This window comes from Argopecten irradians, chromosome 6, assembly GCF_041381155.1.
Source record: "Argopecten irradians isolate NY chromosome 6, Ai_NY, whole genome shotgun sequence".
Taxonomy (NCBI): Eukaryota; Metazoa; Mollusca; class Bivalvia; order Pectinida; family Pectinidae; genus Argopecten; species Argopecten irradians.
The window spans coordinates 720,858-739,809 of record NC_091139.1 but is presented as its reverse complement, the minus strand read 5'-3'; the positions used below and the strand labels follow the sequence as shown (position 1 = coordinate 739,809).

The following is an 18,952-nucleotide window of genomic DNA, read 5'->3' as shown; positions in this document are numbered from 1 at the left end:
ACTTTTTTTTTTGCTTTTTAGGAATCAAAGTCCTTTTTAAGATCGTCGTCATTAAAGGCTAACGATGGATTTCCTGTTTTTTTCATCTTTTTTTTTCTATCTTGTCTTGGATTTTCTTTTTCTTTTTTTTTTTCAGCTGTTTGATTTTTTTTTTTTTTTTCTTTGTGTCTTTTAAAAAAAAAAAATCAAATTAAAAATTCATCATTTTTTTTTCTTTTAAATATACAATTCTATATAGATGGCTTATCCCAAAAGTGTGGAAGTTCTTTTATTTCTTTTGAAAAATATATTCATCTCAATTTTTTTGGGTGTTTTTAAACTAAAAAGTGCTTTTTTAAAATCATTTTATTTACAGTTTTTTTTTTTCCTAAGATTACTAAAACAAATTGAAATTTGTCTTTTAATTTTTTTTACTACAAAAATGTTACAGGCTTTTTGCTTTAATAACAATTTTGAATTTTTTTTTTTTTTTATTTTTTCATTTTTTTTTAATGCATCTAAAAAGTATTGATTTTTTTTTAATAGACCTATATGATAAAGTTCAATGCTTTTTTATATAGTCTTACATTGAAAAAATTTTTTTGTTTGAAAATTCATTAAATCATTAAATATTTATATTTATATTTGATTTTCGATATTAATAGGTCGTTAGACAATATCTAAGCTATTTAGAGATGGAAACAATTTTCAAAGTAATTTACCATTTGCTTGCGCTCCCTGATCTTTTGTCATTTTGTCTTTTTTTGCTCGGGGGGTGTGTTTTTCCTTTTTTTTTTTTTATCTTTTTATAGTTCTGGGATAGCTTTTTTATCTGGAAATATACAAGATTACTTTATTGAAATACCAAAGGCAATGTGGAAAAGATTCAGAATGAAAAATATGATGAAAGATTTGTAGATTCAGCTTCCTCTTTTTTTTTTTTCCAAAACACAGATCTAATCTGGAATACAGTGATTTATGCTATTTAAATTACATGTAGTTTATCTTAAAAGATGCTTAGATTTGAAGTAGAATTCCTATTAACTCAACAATATGAAGACAAGTGTCGTATACTTACAAATTTTTTTTTTTTTCAGGTTCCTCATATCGGAAGTTGTATTTCCTTTCAAACTCTTCTTGCTTGTCCAGCAATTTATTCTTCTTCAGAAAAGTCCTCTTCCTCGTCAACAACTTCATTATACGTTGGAATTCTATTTTAATTAAAAAGAAAACTTGAAATTTTTTAAGATTTTATTATTCTGCCGATACATTACTGATTATTTATCCATATGACATTAGAAACTTCTGCCTTTAAAATTTAATTTTTATATATGAAATATGGATGGGACGTTCTAGACATGCAGGGGAAGAAGCAGGCAAGAAGCCAGAATGTGGTGAATAATTATTTAATTATTACTACGCTTATTTCAAGGTGAGATCATGACGCTTAGATTTTTTTTTTTAATAGCCAAGACAAAGGAGTTAACTTTTTTACAACCTTGGTTTAAAAAAACATTTTTTGCACTTTAATAATCATTTTTTGGTGGTTAACAAGTAAGTGAATTGCAGCAATTTTCTTTGCCCAAAATTTCCATGATATTAATTCCTAAAATAACATTTTAAATTACTTAAAAATTAGAAGTTAGATCTTACATTTTTTTTCTTATTTTTAAATAATCAACAGATTTTTTTTGACAAAGTTCATACCTGTTTTATTTTTAATCAAAAATTGCCACCTGTTTAGGAATGACGTTAATCCCTCATTGGAAACTTTCACCTGATATATTTTGATTTAATCTTTTTTTTTCCTTCATATAAGATTACCAATGAGTTTAATTCATTTTTTAACCCTTACAAAGAATTATTAATCATAGATTAAATACTAAATTATTAATTGTAATTATCAATTAACCATTTTACCTTTTTTCATATTTACCCATTTCACCTTCCAGGATCATAACAAATGTGATATTTTTTCATTTTTAACAATTAAATGAGAAAGTATTTCAAGTTAATTTTTATTTTTTCAAGTTTAATTTTAAACCTAAAACTTACCTGTTTACTTTTTGATCGTCATAAGATTTAGAAGAATCATGATTATTTTTAACTTTTATTGCATTTTGATTTAAATTATGTAAAAGATTGATTTTTAAATTTTAAAGACCATGTATTAATTGGCCATGTTTATGTCATTTTATTTAAAAACAATAGAAATTTAAACTTAAATTTCTATTTTATAAACTTTATTTTTAGGGGGGGGGAAATGTTATATTTAAAAATTATGAACTTATAAATAGGTTTAATGGAAGAATTTTTTAAACTTTTTTAATTTAATGACAACTTCCTTTATTAATTGAGCTTTTTTGTTTACTGGCAAAAAATAACTTTTATTGTACATATATTGAAAAATTTAAAAGTTTTTTTAATTCTGTTAAAAAACTGTTTATAAGAAATTTGGAATTATCAATAAAATTTTTTTCAGTGTCTTTTCCCAATGGTCAAAATTTCATCTTCAATTCTATGGTTTGTTATTTACTTTTTTGAAATAATAGCTTTTTCAAATTTTCAATGCATTTAATTTTGTTTGATTTTGTTCCATTTTTTTCTCAAATTTTTTGTTTTTGATATTTAAAGTTTTTTTATTTAAAAATTTATAATAATACTTACAAAAACTTTTTCTCATTTAATCTACCACAAATAATTTTTAACATTTCATTCAAAAAATGTTTTGTTTGGTTATGTATTTGTACAAAACGTCTGACATTCCAGCTGTTAAAGTTTGCATACATTCATAAAAATCAATCTGAAATTAATTTTTCCATTTTGCTCATAGCAAATAATTCCATGTCATAAGATTGATTTTTGAATCTGTTTGTGATCTTCAAGCTTCAATCATACATACCAGTTCTGTTCCTGTCGTCTTGTCATCTGATAATTCTGACTTCTGTCCTTTTAACCAGTTCAAATAATCTTCCTCTTCTTCAGCCTGAATAGAAATGTGCATGGAAGTTAATAACATGTGTTTTGTCATTTAGTATCCTTTCGACATATAGATAACATTTAATTGTTTATTGATTGACATAAATATTTACCAATCAAAACAGCTAGCATAGCACACTGACAGTGTTAAATAATGAAAGGAATCTTATAGGTATATTCATCTCATAGCATCAACAGCTCTACTTTTCCCTTTTATTCATTAATTTAATCATCAAAAACACGAACCAAAAGTTCTATTAAAATACAGCAAGCAGGCAGTCTCCTCAAACAGATTTGTAAATGTAAAAAAAAGTTTACTGTTGATCCGAATAGGTAGATTTATAGCTCGCATAAAGCAAGAGAAAAAAGATCTTGAATGTTCAGCTTTTTAGTACATGTATATAGTAAATTTATCAAATTAAGTTATTTATAGATAGGATTTTTGACACATGCCATATCATACACACATTAAATATTTGATTTTGTATCGTAAGTAAGTCAGAAATACCTGTTGTACTTTACTTTTCTTTCGTTTAGTGAGAAATCCATCATCACTTGATTCATCTGAATCATCAAAGCCAGCCTTCTTGAAACTGAAAGTAAGAGTTTATAAATATATGAACATCAAAGCCAGCTTTCTTGAAACTGAAATTAAGATGTCATAAATATATACATTAAATTCAGCCTTATTGATACTGAGCGTAAAATGTCATAAATATATACATTAAATCCGACCTCCTTGAAACTGAAATTAGAATTTATAAATACTGTACATGTAATATTCAAATCAAACTCCATACAAAATTTTTATTCAAAAGAATGATCTTGACCTTCATTCAAGATAAAGATTGATTAAGATCAGACTAGATCAACAAATCATGCTTCATTAATTAGAATTTGTTAAACAATGATAATGGCTTTTTCTGACTGAGTTAGAAAAGTACCTTTTTACCTTATTTTGGGAATAAAATTGGTAAATTAGGAAAGGAATTCACTGGAGTATCCTGCAAATTTTGCCACAATGACATCAAACATCTAATAGGGGAGATAAATCTCATTAAGATCTTAAGAATCCTCTATATCTTACCTCTCTCTGATTTCCTCCTGTTCTTTGTAATACCCTGGTTTATTGTCCGGCTCATCATCTCGATACTCATCCTCACTCTCACTGGTTACTTGTCTAAGGGAATAACGTAAAAATAACCCATGAACCTGATAAGTGATTACCAGACATCTTAACTAAACTCTGGTATAAAAATGAAAGCATGCTTTCAACCAAAACTTAAAAACTTCATAAATTTTATTATTCAGCGGTATCCAACTACATGTATTTCTTTTTCATTGAACGAAACGTTGTGGGATATCTATAATACATTGCTGGAAATAGTGATGGGAATTGGTTGATATGACATTTCTTGTATGTTTTACTGATCGGCTATCATGATTGATTTCGGACAATTCTGAAGAAACTTGATTACAGATTTCTTACTGGATTAATTGGTCAAACACCCCAAACCAACAATACTTGACGAACTCAATTAATCAGAGTACCACTAGCTAGTGTTGTATTGATGATCGGCAATAATCGATTAACTACTAGATGATCCTCAACCGATCCGATAATCGATGAAAAATTTTTATAATCGATTAATCAGGTAAATATTGGAACTTATTGTGATTTTAACAATTTTCCAATAAAAACACAAATTACAGTGTGAATGCCTCCATACATTTCTCCATTACAATTATTTTCACCTTTTATAGTAAAAAAAAAATTGTAAGAAAAACATTCAACATTCTCTTCACTGCTTACAATGAAGACAAAAGTAGCCATCAATTGGCAATTTGACTACAATAATGAACCAATCATTTTTGTGCGTTTAATCAATCGGATGGGGTCATCTGATTTGAACTGATGATCGCTTGTCATATTTTAGCCGATTATACAAACATACCACAGCTGGAATTAATGTTTAACATTTTTTGACTGTACATAATATCCATCCATAATCACTATAAACATATCTTACACTTTATTTTATGTAAAATTTTTATTTCATATGTTTCAAAATCTGTGAAAAAACACTTACCCATCTTTTTCTCGTTTCAGCTTTCTTTCATAATCTCTTCAGGAAAACAGGTTTTTGTTTCTTTGTTTTTCCAGTTGACTTAGGTTTTGGGTCTTCTAAAACATAAATGAGATCAATTACAGAAAAATAATAGCTTTTTTGGACACATGCCCAAGCTTATATGTTATACAGATCGGTCCATTAAAATTATCGAAATGTCTCGCTGTCTCCGCGTCGGCTTATCTCTCAAGGGGGACAATCGCGGTGACATGTCACCATGAATCGTCACCGAGAATCTTCAAAGCGGCGTCTCCGCGACCCATCGTGATCACGGTGATCCGCCATGTCACCATGATCCGCGGCGATCGTTTCATCGCGGATCTTCAAAGCGGGCGGTCCTCGGGCGGATCGCGGTAGCACAGTCCCTGAGTGTCACGGTGTCAGTGTTACGCTGGCAAAGATTACCTGAGATATGTGTTCCGTCGGCAGACGGTGAAACGTTGAGTCATATCGAAAATATAGAACAGTTCATTATAGAATACGATATGAAATATAAATAATTGATAATCTTTTTCATATTTTAATGTGATCGTAAGATACGTTTTCAATCAGAAATTTCCAATGTTTTTAAAGCTTTTGTTTTTTCTCTAACACAAGTGACCGATAACTTGGACACGCTTGTTCATTGGTGGGCAATTTTATGAATATTAATCCAGCAAAACTTGCAATATTTATTTAGCAGAACCTGTAACGGTAAATAACTTCTGTCACTAAAAAGATTCCCCGTCTTCTGGCATATTTTGTAACGACATTGAGAATGAAACCAACTTCATTTTAAGCGAACCGTTAACTTTACAGCGAGAAAAATTCTTTTAAAATTTGGAACGACTTTTGTCTTCTAATGATCTACAATTTCTACAGGATTTAGGCCTCTTTATTAAAAACTCTGAGGAAAGCGGCCTTGATAATTGTTTAACTTGTTGTTTAAATATACTGTGTTCTATATGTTTTTCACTGCCCTTTTGTATGAATGGTTAAGGGTTAACCTAATCCTAACCCTAACCCTAGAAAATAATAAAGCTGTTTTTATGTCCCACACTGATCGGTGACACTCAGTGGAAAAACATTTTTTTTTATGATTGGCTGACCAAAGCAAATCCTCTGTCGATAGAAAGCGTTGCTGTAACATGAATATATGTTTTTCAAAATCTCTTTTTTATTAATCAATGTATTCAAGAGTCATAAAAACGTATTCATATACGTATAAAAAGACAATCGTACAAGTATTTGCTTGTCTCATGAAATACATACATGTTTAGAGTATTTAAGGTGAATAATCGACTTTCTACATTTGTATGTTACCGTACTGCATAGCTGTCCTAATTCGAATACAGCGTTGATAAAATAACTACCGCATTGTTTACATTAAAGTTTTTTTTACTTAGCGATGGGTTTAATTTCAATGTGGCTTATCTGAATGATCTTGAATTTTATAAGAAACCGAGGATAAGAGATATGAAGCTTCAGATAAATGTGTTATAGATGTAAAATTGTAGTATTTAGCCGCTAATGCTTCATATAGTTAGCGATGCATATGCCGTAAATCTCTAAATATTTATTATAAATATTTCAGGCAAAATGGATATATAATAATTCAGGATTGTAAGATTTTCATGATATAAGATGTGGGAAATTAAGTTACGTATATTTTTGGTATAATAGATATGCATGTTGATAATGTGATTTTGAAAAGAAAATGTAATAAAAAAAGTCAGAAGAGTACTAATGTTCTTGCTGTGACTTTATCGCACAGGTGTTTCACTGGTAAATCGTTTTCTAAAAGAGACTATAACTTACCTGTAATTAGCCCCTATTGTTCTCTATTCGTCCTTATTAAAATAGGATATAGCTCGTCATTTACCTGTACAACATCGATCACCATGGGATGTGTTAATTACACGCGTCCTAACACCCCTTCCTCCTCCCGACAGAAATAATAAATGTATTAATTATCAAAACTACAAAACTTAATGTGATTTTCACTTTTTTATTATTATTATCAGAAGCATATATCATATATGTATATATGTTTCTGTTATTATTATTTCTGCGAAAGCAATTCAAATATTAACGAAACTGTCTTACAGAACATTAATGTCCAAAGCAATTTTTTAGAAAAAAATCCACGACAATTGAAAGATTACTCACGAAAATAGCTAAAACAGATAATAAAAATATAAAAACGATATTACAGACACGCTGGGTAATATTGTTCTCGTTATGTTGAAAATTATCAACGTACGAAGAACGCAACTCGGGAGATTTGTAAATAAATTCGTGAAGTTTAAAAATCATTAACATGACGAGTTTGAACACGGAAAGAGGTGAGATTTGGCATCTACATGTAAATATTTTTTAAACGCAATTATTTATATATTAATACTTGTATTTATATGAAAATGGAAAAGGGAATAAAAAGATGTAAACGTTTGCATTTCTTCAGATACAAGAATGTCCGTAATGTACGAGTATACCTACATCTACATGTAGAACACGTGTTCAGAATTCGAACTGAGCAGGTACGTTATATTGTAAGCCTTCACACGTACTGAACGCGTGTCAAATCAGACACGGATATACGTTTTTGTTCATATCAATAAAAAAAACCTGGACAATTAACTTCTCACACGTGTTCGTTGTTATTTGTACCTTGAATCTCTTCAATTCCCAGCGTGACGCGCACGGGTATTTTACCTGTACAGGTATAAAGGTCACGACAGGTGTTACCTTGTGTCGACCCCCTGTCGCTGGCCACGGGCGGAGTTCACCTGTAATTAACACCTTCTTGGGAGGGAGATTAACTCTATACCCAACTTACCTGTGCCCCGTACAATGTGACAGTACATTTCACGTACTGTCGTATTTCAAAGTTTTGATGTTTACAATATGCTTTCTTATAGATTACGTTGGAATGAATTAGCTTATTACACTTATACATTGTATGAATAATTATTTGTTTGTAACTGTAAATTGCAGAGTTGCTTGATGTGAAATGTGATCAAATAACTTTGTTTCTTACACCGGTTACAAATATACGTAGAAAATTGTCGCAATGCAATTTTACAGTAATCTTCAGTGTACATCTGCATCACTATCTTCATCGTTGTTGTCATCAATGATTTTGCATAATTGACTTAATTTGAATATAGATAACTGGAAGGGGAATATTTTCATTCTTTATATCTTGACTATATGCATGAACTATATAATGAGAGAACTGCAAATGGCGAAACACGAATTCAAATGTTTAATCTTTATTACAGTAGCTGTACTGTGGCGTACATGTATGTACATGTAGTACGTACATTTTTAAATGTACATGTGCGATCCTAAAATCGATGCCTAGTCAATTGTAAGCAATGAACTTTTATGTACACATATACTGTATATCTATAATTATAAATGCACACCCTAGTAATACAATGTATAATCCTTTATGAAAAATATTCCGAGAATACGTTTTCCATGGTAAGCGGAAGAGCCTTTCGACAATCTGAAAAATAAAACAAACTTAAACTTGTGATTGATGCGGAAAACACTATAAAATGTTACTTATTATAATGGTTGAGTTATGAAATATCGATAATAGAAATCAAGCATATAGATGGAAATTTGATGTACTAATAATGCATTTTAAATGTGTTTGTGTGAAAATCGTTTATTCGTCATTTCGACACCATGATACTATTTAAAGTACCGGTATACGCCTGATCGCTTCACTAAAATTATGACATTGTGACGATAATATTATCAATAAAGTGTTGTTGTAACAATTTGTTTGTTATTTCTTAAAATATCGGATAAATATGACCCTTGCAATAATACAATTCTCTCTTAATACATACGGTTGTACACGTAATTTGTAAACGTACACATGTACGTGTAAAGTGGAAACTTCATATCGAGTTCAGTCGTGGTTGACTTCATTGTGTTATTATCAGTAAAGAGATGTTGTAATAATTTGTTATTCTTAAAATATCGGGTAAATGAGACACTTTAGAATAATACCATTCTTTCTTAATACATACAGTTGCACATGTAATTCATTTTGTAAACGTACATTTTGTACCTGTAAAGTGGAAACTTCGTATTGAGTGCTGTCGTCTTTGACCTCATCGTGTCCATATAGTTTTCATAGGCAAATGTTTATATGGTATACAGAAACTTTAATCCTATACATACTCCCGTTTTTCTTATACTTTCGTTTGTATTTCAGAACGTCAAGATCCGTAATTTATTTACCGTCAAGCCATTTCCGTGATTATAACAATGGTATTTCCGGTCTATGTTGCTTGCCGATCGTTTAGCGTTTTGCGTAAATCGTTATTGCGTTAATCGTTGATCGTTAATCGTTAGCAATCGTTAGCGTTAGCTAACGGACGGATTTTTTGAGTTACGTTTGCGTTAGGCTGGGAACGTTAAACGGTTCAGGTACTGTAACTATCTATGCAGAAATGTCAGCAAAACTTGGAAGACAGCATTGGAAAGGGAATAATCCAATCTCCATTTTGGTGTATGACATTTAGGATCGGTCGGTAAATAAAGAAGAAATCGTGAATTAAAAACTTTTTACTTTACGATTGCGCTTCTCAATTTTATAAGTTATTATTTTAAAATGAATCTTTCCGTCCTTTTGTATGGGCGCTGCTTAAGCATTCCGTGTAAAATGGAATATTTCATACTATTGATTTTGATTGATACATAACTCTATTTACCATATACGTATCGTATAGATTATAGATACCATATATCACCATGGGATGTGTTAATTACACGTGTGTCCTAACACCCCTTCCTCCTTCCGCGGTGAGTTATGTACCTGTATACTTCACAGCTGGTTGCATGTGTGGAGAGTAGAGCCATATAGTGAGTAAAATACAGGTAAGTTGATAACTATCGATACAGAAATGTCAGCAAAAATTGGAAGACAGCATTGGAAAGGGAATAATCCAATCTCAATTTTGGTGTATGATATTTAGGAAAGATCGGGAAATAAAGAAGAAATCGTGAATTAAAAACTTTTTACTTTACGAATGCGCTTCTCAATTTTATAAGTTATTATTTTAAAATGAATCTTTCCGTCCTTTTGTATGGGTGCTGCTTAAGCATTCCGTATAAAATGGAATATTTCATAGTATTGATTTTGATTGATACATAACTATATTTACCATATACGTATCGTATAGATACCATATATGTACCTCACAAATTACGCAGTGTTTGTGTGAGCATATACACTTAAACACAATACAAAGTACTATTTTTTTTCTTCGATTTGGTCTTATATTTATGGAAAATTGATCTAATAATTCTGAACAAAATTGTCTAGAAATACATGCCATAGTTCGTGTACTAATTCCCAAACCCCCTATTTTTTGATGACATCAGTCTATAGAGACCGTCTTATTTAAGACTTCGTGTCTAATTTGGTGACCGAGTCGAATATTGCAGCGGTGATCTAATTTTCAGTGGCGGGTCTAATTTTGATGACCCAAGCCTAATTTTATAGTGGTGGTCTAAGTTTCAGTGACGAGTCTAATTTTTAGCGACTGGGTCAAATTGTGATGGCTCAGTCTAATATTACAGCAATTATCTAATTTAAACGACCGGGTCGAATTTTGATGACCTCAGTCTAATTTTATAGTGGTGGCCAAATTTTCAGCGACCGGGACTAATGTTGGTGACATCAGTCAAATATCATAGAGACGGCCTTGGGTCAAATATTGAAGGTTCAAAGGAGTTCACTGACATGTCCTTATTTTGTGTTTTAAAGTTTCTCTACTAGTTTGAATTTTGACACCATTTTCTAAAAAAAAAATATCACTTATTATCTATGTCTTAAATTTATTCGACGGCCGAATTACGACGACCTTATCTAAACTTGCCATCACTAGCTAGTATAGTCTATTTCATCGTGCACCTGTCTTAAATTATAGCCAGGTCTAAAGAAAATAGTTTGAGGTCGATAACTAATAGAACGGTCTTGTGTATGTATAGTGTATCGTCTCTAATGTAGCTTACGACCGCTTTATAGCTATACCAATATACTTCCAAGAATTCATGTTTACAAGGATTGATGTTTACAATAAGAACTTAAAATAAAATCGGTTTCTAAATATAAGTTTCATACACATTGTGAAATGAAGATGACTTTTATTTTAAGATAAATGTGTGCAACCCTCATCCGCAGACTACACTCTTCAGCCTCCCGCTGTGATAGACAGATTTACCTGTGTCCGGCCAGCTAACTGGTCATCGGAAGCAAGGACGAATAAATCCATGTCGGAAGATTATCCAGAAGCCGTCAGTATCATCTGTCTCTGGCGTTAAGTTATACGTAATGTTGTTCATTAATAAAATTCTTGCAATATTCCGGACGAATTTTACGTAGGTATGTCGTCACGTGCCGAAAAATGTCCAAATATAACCACTACAGCTTGACACGTATGTGTTGTCATAGCGACGGCTGCCCCAGATCATAGCCACGGGCGTTTACCTGTAGACTTTTTTTCAAAATGTAGGGTGTGCAGTCAGTTATGGTTTTTGATTATCGATAGACATCATGTCTGTGAACATTTAGCAGCACCATTGAAATTTCGATGATGAGTTTTATTTATATATTCGTCCTTGATATATTATTATATATCGTGAAGTATTATTTCGTATTATTTACAATAATAAAATTAACCAACCTTGTATACAGGCGGAGGAAACTTTCAAGCTGTGACAATGATTTTATTTTCATACATGTAAACATACCGTTGTGTAAATATTACGAACTAATATTTCTGCTACCGATCTTGGTAATTAAGGGAAAAGTCAATTGTTTTCTGTAATCAAAAGTGATTATTATTTCTTTGGTAAAATTCCAATATTCCCAGTGACTACACATACACATGAATACATGTATCATATCAAGGACTGATACGTCCTTCATTATGTTATCCAAGACCCGACCCGGGTAAGCTGATGTCTCCTAGTTCTTTCATGATATATGGCATGATTCTAAACCGAACGTTTTGTATATAAGTAATTATGTCTAACAATATATCTTGAGAGCAGATTTATTTCATTTTCGTGAATTGGCGGCTTTAATTATACATATAAAGTTTTGAGAACCGCCATAACACAAATACATATATGTATCATTTAGTGGAGTGATATATATCGATCCATTTTTTGCTGACAAAAAAACCCATTCAGCTTTCATACTGTACATGACTTGTTCATATTTTGCTGAAATTCATTCATTAATTAGTGTCTTTATTTATAAAACAGATCATGCACGGATGTGAAGAAAAAACTGAGACTAGAGACTTCTTAGCTGATGTCACGCTGTGTTGTAATCTCTAACTGTATACTTCGCTGGTCAACATCGTCTCAATACGGTCTCATGAGAGGGGCCAGATTACGTAAGAAAGAGAAACTATCCACGGGAGTGAGCAAATTGACCATCATGTAATTTCAATTCACACTGTACACAGGTCTTGGCCCAATTTGTACATTACATATAGCAAGTGTATCATGTGTATGTATTTTTCAATCAGATTGATGTATTTATACTAGAAACAGTAATATTATTTACAATGGCATATCGAAAAAAGAACTATTCAAAAGCAAGGATTTATAAGTGAAAACTAATAATTCCTTATCAAAAGTAATGCATAATGTCAGAAATGATATTTCTGATAATTGCTAGATTTCGGATATTCAATTCTTTGTGAGTTTTGGTCAATATCGATCATTATTTGATATACATATGATAATAATGATAATTCATATGACCAATAAACGTACTGCATCACTCTGTAGATGATTGCTTAAAACAGATATTTAGAATATTTTGATATACTATCCAAATCTTTGCTTTAAAGAAAGAAAATCACGTATATTGAACAGACATATTCAAATGAATATCAGGATTACGAGCCGCACACATCTAATACGTATACAAGGTGATCCCTTTAGACTATTATTTTAGCATTAGTTCAAATGCAATACTTCGTAATATATTCATATAATCATATCATCATCCTAATTGGTCAAGAAGCTTATAGCTGAATCATACCGAGGATCAGGTATAATTGTGTGTGTGTGTATATATATAGTTGTAAATTATCATAGCCCCATATCAGACATACATTATTTGTACTTTACACTACAAAACAGCCCACTGCCGGTAATGACGTCACAAGTTCGGTTATTCCCCCAAATCAGCAGTCGCATGAGTCGTTATACAGGTACAAAATGAGCAATTTTGAGGGAGGTATCTCGGTATAGCGGCCGATTTTTATGCGGTTTTGATATCATTGTCAGGAAATTTAACAGAATAAAATATCAAAATATAATTTTCCTTTCCGTGTACAACATAAGCGAGTCAACATGAGCCATATGAGCGAGGTACTTCGACAGCGGTATCGTTGCCAAGACCAAGGACGTATATGAGACTTATAAATCCTTGCCCAGACGATTTTTTCCTGAGATGTGCATAAGGCCATGCGATTTTTACGGGTTTTTCTTAATTAATTTAAACGGCGCTTTAATTTCAGCTAAATTTAAGTGTCCGAATGAGAACCAGAGAGACAGCGATTGGCGATATCTGACTGTTAATTAACTAAATCTGTCGATATATTTGAAATCTTCTGATCCATAGTACGTGTTTAGTGAATAAAAGGATAACATTAATTTATTAATTTTTAATTCATATATATCTAGAGATTCTGCACTATATGTGCACTACCTGTGATGTCAAATACCAGTACATGGTTTCGCTGGTAGATCGTCGTGTGACCAAGACAAGGGTCATACCTCTTAGCACAGGGAAATACCTACCGTGATCCAAGATGTCAAGAGTTTTTTCCACTTGGATACAATTGTAAGTGTAACAAGAAGTGAAATTATTGAACCTGGAATATTAAGCATGACATGATGGATGATTAAAAAAAACCTTTACTATACATATTGCTGTTGAACACCAAAATGTGCTATTCTAACAATTTAAAATAGATCATTTAAATAAGTAGAGATAATCACTCACCGTAGTCCACACCAGAATTACAAATCGAAACAATTCTGCATTTTTTTTCAAAATTGCATCAGCAAATCAAAGTGTGAATTTTTTTTTCTATACAGAGACATCATCTTGTAAATCCTTGAGACATAAATAATTTAATTACTATTTAATGTATATTTTTTATAATATGATCATGTCCTAGCTATTATGTACGGTGTATTACTACTTACCAGAATACATCGTCTAACCGATATAAAATTATTTCAAGGATGTATATACATAGAACTCATCATCACAATCTTTAATTGTGAACGAAAAGTTGTATCTAAATTGAAATCATAAATGTTTATCTGTACATTCGTACATCTGAGTTTAATGTAGCAGTGGAGCTCCGATAATCTGGATAATACCACATGTACAATAACCGTACTAAAGTTTGATCTTCTATCGAAAACCAATGTACCATAACTGACTGCACACGCTACATTTTGAAAAAAGTCTACAGGTAAACGCCTGTGGCTATGATCTGGGGCAGCCGTCGCTATGACAACACATACGTGTCAAGCTGCAGTGGTTATATTTGGACATTTTTCGGCACGTGGCGACATACGTCCTTGCTTCCGATGACCAGTTAGCCGGCCGGACACAGGTAAATCTGTCTATCACAGCGGGAGGCTGAAGAGTGTAGTCTGCGGATGAGGGTTGCAACACATTTATCTTAAAATAAAGGTCATCTTCATTACACAATGAGTATTGAGAAACCGATTAAGTTCTTGTTGTTCACATATAGCACCATAATTAGAGTATTCAGCGAAAGGAGTTACCTAAATTACTAAAACAACATGTCCCAACCTCTGACACTGGCACGTCATTAACGCACCGATTACATAAAAGGAATTTGTGGTAATTGAAACTTATTAATGGCCAGTGTCAAGCTATCTTTTTTATCGCTATTATGAATAAACACTTAGATGTCAATTGATTTCGTGAGAATTTAGGAGGGTAATTATTGGTCACAAATCTAAATGATAATTTATTTTATTTCGTAATTTACAAAATTAATCTAAAAGGTTTTCAATAGTTACATAGAATTGTAAAGCATTCTACCCTTAGATTATGTACACTAGTACAAATACATGTACTTTAACTTAGTAGATACTGTGTTTCAATCGAGTTTGTAATAGCCAAAGAATATCTTCTCACTGGCGAATGTGGGTGTGAAATCATCTCTTTTGTAATATAAAGTATATTTGAAATGTTGTAATTTGCACTTATGGACCGTAAGGTCCACGGAATAAATTGAATTAAATAGGAGAATTGAAAAGGGTGAATTTAGTGCTTATTAGTGGTCGTTGGGACGATGTTCGATATTTTCGGTAACATTACGCCAATATAAAATAAGATACAATGCAAAATATTTTCAGATTTTCTTTTACTCCGAGACATTACGATAGCAATATTTAGTGCACTCAATCCAGTGACAAAGCGGGGAAACCCATATCGATCGTAAACAATCGTTAAGCAAGATGAATAACTTATAATCTTTTGAAATTCTCTGTAATGTGCACAACTTTTATGACATACATGTTAATACAGAAACAAGACCCGAGTGTGCTTGTATTACAATGGAACACATTTTGTCAACATCGCTTATAAATGTACAGTTAATATTTGAAATTAAGAAATACAATTCACTTATAGTTATAATAATATGCATATTCAGTACATGTATTTAGAACCATGCATACCGGTAAATATTTTGTTCAATCTACTATACATTTTGTGGATTTAACTCGGTATATTCATTTGTTCACAGCACGTTTCTATGTCATCATCTGTAAATATTTTACGATGATTGGATAAGACGTCATAAGTTGTAATATCTTGTGCCTAATCCCTTTGTATTTATCAAGGTAATACAAAATATGTAATTCCTCTGTACACCAGAGCGAAATTCACAAATAATTACAAATGTATTCATCTTTCAGTTTCTTATAATTAAAGTATCATTTTGTTGGCTGCTACTGTATAGGATGCCGAATTTACGGCAGTGTCTAACTGAAAATCGAAAATCAAATAATAGATTTAAAAACAATATACCGTATTTCTGTATTATCTGTTACCTAGTAAATGGACAAAAACGAACGATCAGTAAGAAAATGTCAGTACAGATTCAGCTCAGGGAGGTTGACACGTGCAGTAAAAACTTATTTCTGCCATTATAACACACATACACACACACATATATATATACATTAATAATTTATTTAGGTCAGTCAACAAACATTTTTGACAGAAATTATAACAAACAGTATCTCAAATGAATCAATACCTTGCCAAAACAAAAAAAAACAGTTACAAATCAGCGAACATACGACCGCTGCCGACAACCAACTTTACAGGTAAATTTTAGCCATTCGCCATGATCCCTGCTGACACTCGGTGACCGATCGTGCTACGATCGCGGGGGATCGCGGAGGTCATCGCAACACGCGATGGTCACGAGGATACTCGGTGACGGAACCTCGGTGATACATCGGCCCATCGCGGGGGATCATCGCAACCCTTTGATGGTGACGACGCGTCGCGCCAGATCACCGTGATGGGAGGATAATCAATGATTTTAATGGACCGATCTGTATATAAACTATGTTATGTAAGAAAATCCTTATTGAAGTTCATTGAAATATATATCCTACAGTGAATATCAACATACAGTCAAACCTGTCTTAATCACTACCTCTGTATAAAGACCACTTGTTCAATAGGACCACTTTGTAAGGGTCCAAATGGTCAATTTCAACACAATTTGCCCCTTGTATACATGGTCCCTTGGGTGGTCTTTATTGACAGGTCTAACAGTAGTTTCAACTTCCCTAATCACACTCCTCCACAGTAGAATTCAGAAATTAAAGCATTGAGATACCAACATCATGTGTTAACAAGTTTAGTACAACCCTCACTCTGATCCTTACCATTATCATCCTCCTCCTCCTCATCGTCTTCTTCTTCCTCACTGTGGTAAAAGGTTGTCTTGGCATTGTATATTTTGGGGTCTTTGCTCTTCAATGCAGACAGTGTTTTAAGCCAGTCCTTATCAAGTTGTGCAGTTAACGCCTGTAATGAGATATTGAATTCATTTCATATATTTAACTTAAGTGAAACATCCTTTACATGTAATGAATTTTTGTAATCATCAAGCTTTGTTGAGCTAAACGATACATACCATACATGTATTGCTACAGATGAAATGCTTAGCAATTCATATTATTACTAGGTGAGAAGTAAATCATTTAAACACTCTCTTTACCTCAGCATCTTCATCCTCTGATTCTGACGAACTTGAAGAGTCATCTGCATCATCGACACCCACATCACCATACTTATCTTTCACTGAAAAATAAAAAAAAATGTGGTTAACACGTTGATTCAGAACAACGAGACAGGAAGTACAAGCATGACATAACTTTTTGATAGACCTACGCCTACGGCTACGTTCAAAAAATACATGATGACCAGACGTTTCGCCCCAAGTTTGTTTGGTTATTTTCGACCCGATGCAAGTGACGTCAACGTTTCGCATCAAAATCGCAGAATCAAAACCCAATGAATTAAATATCAATAAATGATTATGTATGAAAAATTGCATTTGCTAATGAAACTCACTGGTGGCACTAATTTTGGACTTGAATATCTGATCAATTCTGAATCCAACAGGCACACGAGGATTGCAGATCTATAAGTTGATGACGCTCCAACAAATGGAATGAAACGCCTACTAAAACTAATGAATGAGTTTCTGATCAATTGAAAGCATACGTACATTTTTGTAATTCTTCTTTTGCTCTCCATTTGTTGTATTTTTCTGCGTATGCCTTGTTGATTGTAAATTCAGAAGCCATGCTTTCTGCAGAATCACAATCACTTTCGCGCTTGACTTGAGCTTTTCAGAAAACGCTCAAAAGATCCAGACCATAATATTACCGGTGCATTCGAATAAAAATATATCTGATCGTTCAGAGTTACTTCCCTTCGTATAAAAGATCCCTTTTTGCTAAAAAAAAAATTCACAAAAAAATAAAAATACACTTTACAAACACATATATAGAGACCTGATTTATATCTAATAACAGATATTATAATTTGCATTTAATTTTGAACAAGTCATCAGAAAGAAAGTATATCGTACACAAAATCTAGCTAACTAGCTTAATTGACACGTATATTAAAAAGTGAAAAAAAAGAAAGAAATAGATTAATAGAACTTAGGTTAAAAAATTAAGAAATTAAAAAAATAAGATGAAATTAAAAAAATATATAAATAAATAAAAAAAGAATTAGACGAGGATATTAGAAGATATTAAAATATAGTACAAATTGAATAAATAAGTAAAGACAATTAAGTTAAACTGCGACAAAGTCATATAAAACATCTTAATAAGAGAAAAAAAACCCTAGTAACTTAAAACAATAATACCAGATTATACGTGATATTAACGCAAAATAACGAGTTCATAGTTATGTACTCAAAAGAATTAAGACAGTTAAAATGCCCAAAACGCCGATAGTAATTTATATATGGCGGAGTTTCCAATTTGTATCGCATACAGTATATCATGTAAAATACTACAGAAGAGGATCATGAACAGGTATTCAATGTAACTAAAATCAGAAAAACGTTAAGGGCATAGTGATTTATGCCGATATATTCTGGATAATAATGAAATAAGGCATGCATGCTGTATCGATATTCAACATCTTAAAAATTGCATATCAATATGGTATACTATACATATACGTGCTATAGAGATGAACTTACACAAAAAATGTAGCTTCATCTACAAATGGCATT

General features: G+C 31.9%; 1 protein-coding gene and 1 long non-coding RNA gene across 2 annotated transcripts; both read right to left on the bottom strand.

Moving 5' to 3' along the window:
- Positions 1 to 2,880: 2,880 nt before the first annotated feature.
- Positions 2,881 to 4,139, bottom strand: LOC138324679 (uncharacterized). Its single transcript, XR_011208659.1, has 3 exons — positions 4,046 to 4,139; positions 3,467 to 3,551; positions 2,881 to 2,965 (listed from the first exon to the last, which is right to left on the bottom strand). It is a non-coding gene; the product is annotated as an uncharacterized lncRNA (long non-coding RNA).
- A 12,892-nt stretch (positions 4,140 to 17,031) lies between these two features.
- LOC138326140 (protein KRI1 homolog) lies at positions 17,032 to 18,743 on the bottom strand. The gene is made up of 3 exons (XM_069272269.1): positions 17,924 to 18,743; positions 17,411 to 17,493; positions 17,032 to 17,217 (listed from the first exon to the last, which is right to left on the bottom strand). Exons 1-3 carry the CDS (start codon positions 18,000 to 18,002, stop codon positions 17,032 to 17,034), a joined length of 348 nt encoding a protein of 115 aa, XP_069128370.1. The 5' UTR covers positions 18,003 to 18,743.
- Positions 18,744 to 18,952: the final 209 nt, after the last annotated feature.